The sequence below is a fragment of the Austrofundulus limnaeus genome, unplaced genomic scaffold (genome assembly GCF_001266775.1).
Source record: "Austrofundulus limnaeus strain Quisiro unplaced genomic scaffold, Austrofundulus_limnaeus-1.0 Scaffold408, whole genome shotgun sequence".
In the NCBI taxonomy this organism is placed as follows: Eukaryota; Metazoa; Chordata; class Actinopteri; order Cyprinodontiformes; family Rivulidae; genus Austrofundulus; species Austrofundulus limnaeus.
Window position 1 is genome coordinate 385,629 of NW_013952810.1, and position 1,706 is coordinate 387,334.

At 47.3% G+C, this 1,706-nt stretch overlaps 1 protein-coding gene across 1 annotated transcript in view; it reads right to left on the reverse strand.

Moving 5' to 3' along the window:
* Nucleotides 1-560, reverse strand: part of mtmr7a (myotubularin related protein 7a) — a 26,346-nt gene extending 25,786 nt beyond the window's left edge. Inside the window, exons 1-2 of the mRNA XM_014024135.1 lie at nucleotides 409-560; nucleotides 102-227 (exon numbers count right to left, since the gene is read on the reverse strand). Coding sequence (XP_013879589.1) covers nucleotides 102-227; nucleotides 409-432 — 150 coding nt within the window. The 5' untranslated portion in view covers nucleotides 433-560. The remainder of the gene's footprint in view (nucleotides 1-101; nucleotides 228-408) is intronic.
* Nucleotides 561-1,706: the final 1,146 nt, after the last annotated feature.

A 1,706-nucleotide genomic window follows, 5' to 3' on the forward strand; every position in this document is an offset into this window, starting at 1 on the left:
CACACACACACACACACACACACACACACACACACACACACACACACACACACACACACACACACACACACTCTCGTAAAGTGGACTGAGCTGCTCTGTACCCAGGTTTCGTTGCGCCCCCCAACCTCGCTCTCCACAAAGATGCTGTGGGTGGCTGTCAGGTACAGGACCCCCACCCTGCTCCTCCTCCTGGGAGACACCTTATCCAGCAGCTTGACGTTCTCCACCTGCAGGGACAGGAGGAAGAAGGCCGTTCAGCCCCCAGCTGGACAGAGAGGTGCAGACAGCTGAGAACTCAGCGGGACATGTCGACGTGGCCGCCGCGGCCTCTGAACTCTGTCGGTTCACCTTAAAGGCTCGTATTTTTCAGCTGCTTGAGGGCTTTAGCTAATCACTGCAGACGATTACCTTTGGTAGTCGGATGTGCTCCATCAGCAGCTGCGCTTCCTGCCACAGCGGCGTGGCGCAGTGTGCTTAGCGGCAGAACAGCAGCACATGTGCAGTCTTTGGGCTCAGTGCATGCTGCGGGCTCACAGCGAACACCTTAACGCTGCTCGACATTAGCTCAGGTAAAGACCAGCCATCATTTGTCCGGAGCTGCCTTCAACTGAGCTCCGCGGGGTCCTAAAGCCCGTCATATGCACCTGTATGTTTTCAGCTTAAAGGGATAGTTCAGCCATTCTGAAGGGCAGGAGAGGCTCCTAAGCAGGAATATTAGTGACGCAGATATTTATTTTATGAATCGATAATTATACAAATGTTGCAATTTTTGGTACAATTTCTGTTTAAAAAGTTGTTTGCTTTGCTTAAAGGTTTTAGGTTTATCTGTAACTGATTCATTTTTGGACACAATAGCCTATATGCCACGGACATCCGGCCCAGCACTGGATGCCACTCCTAACAYTTCCGGTTCACGGTCAACACAGTGTTAGCGAAAGATTTTTTTTCACCCGACAACGACTCTTAATGTTCTCCACAGTACAGAATTAGCATATTACATGTACCAACATTAACACAGGAGACATACAAGTTCAGCCAAGTGGGAAAAAAATCACTCCAAAGTGGATTAAAGACAAAAACAAAGGAAAGACGTTCATGTTTATGGTTCCAGAATTTAGCCTTTTTCACTATTCCTTGGCTGCTTGTTCTGTGAATTTTTCACGTGGAGCTGTGACACATATTGTTGGAAAGAGAAGAGTCTGGGCTTTAAATTGATGGCTACTTATTTGGTTTGGATCGTTTTCCCCGACGTTAGTGAACTGAAAACTTAATGATTATCAGGCGGAGGTTCTGCTGCACTCGGGAGGAGGGGCGGTGGCGCTCGTCACTTGGCTTTAGTCTACGCTGTAATATACACTCTAACAAGTTTTACTTTAGTCTACGCTGTAATATACACTCTAACAAGTTTTTACTTTTGCATAAAACTCATGACAAAGTCGCATAAAAACATTTCATACTCTGTATAACACAAACGCGTGCGCACACACACCTACCTTTGTACCGGCTGCTGTGTTAGCTTCCTGCTAGCTGCCGTGTGGAAGTGGTCTTTCTTCTCTTGTCTTGGCAGTAAAAGGGTGTTCAAGTCTGATGGAATGACTTTGAACCGACATGGATCAGAGCTGTTAGCTTCAAAYWYGAAGTATWTCCTGAACCAAGTTCCGGCTGGAACCAAACAACAGGAGAGKGATCAGCTGACGTCTGAGGCT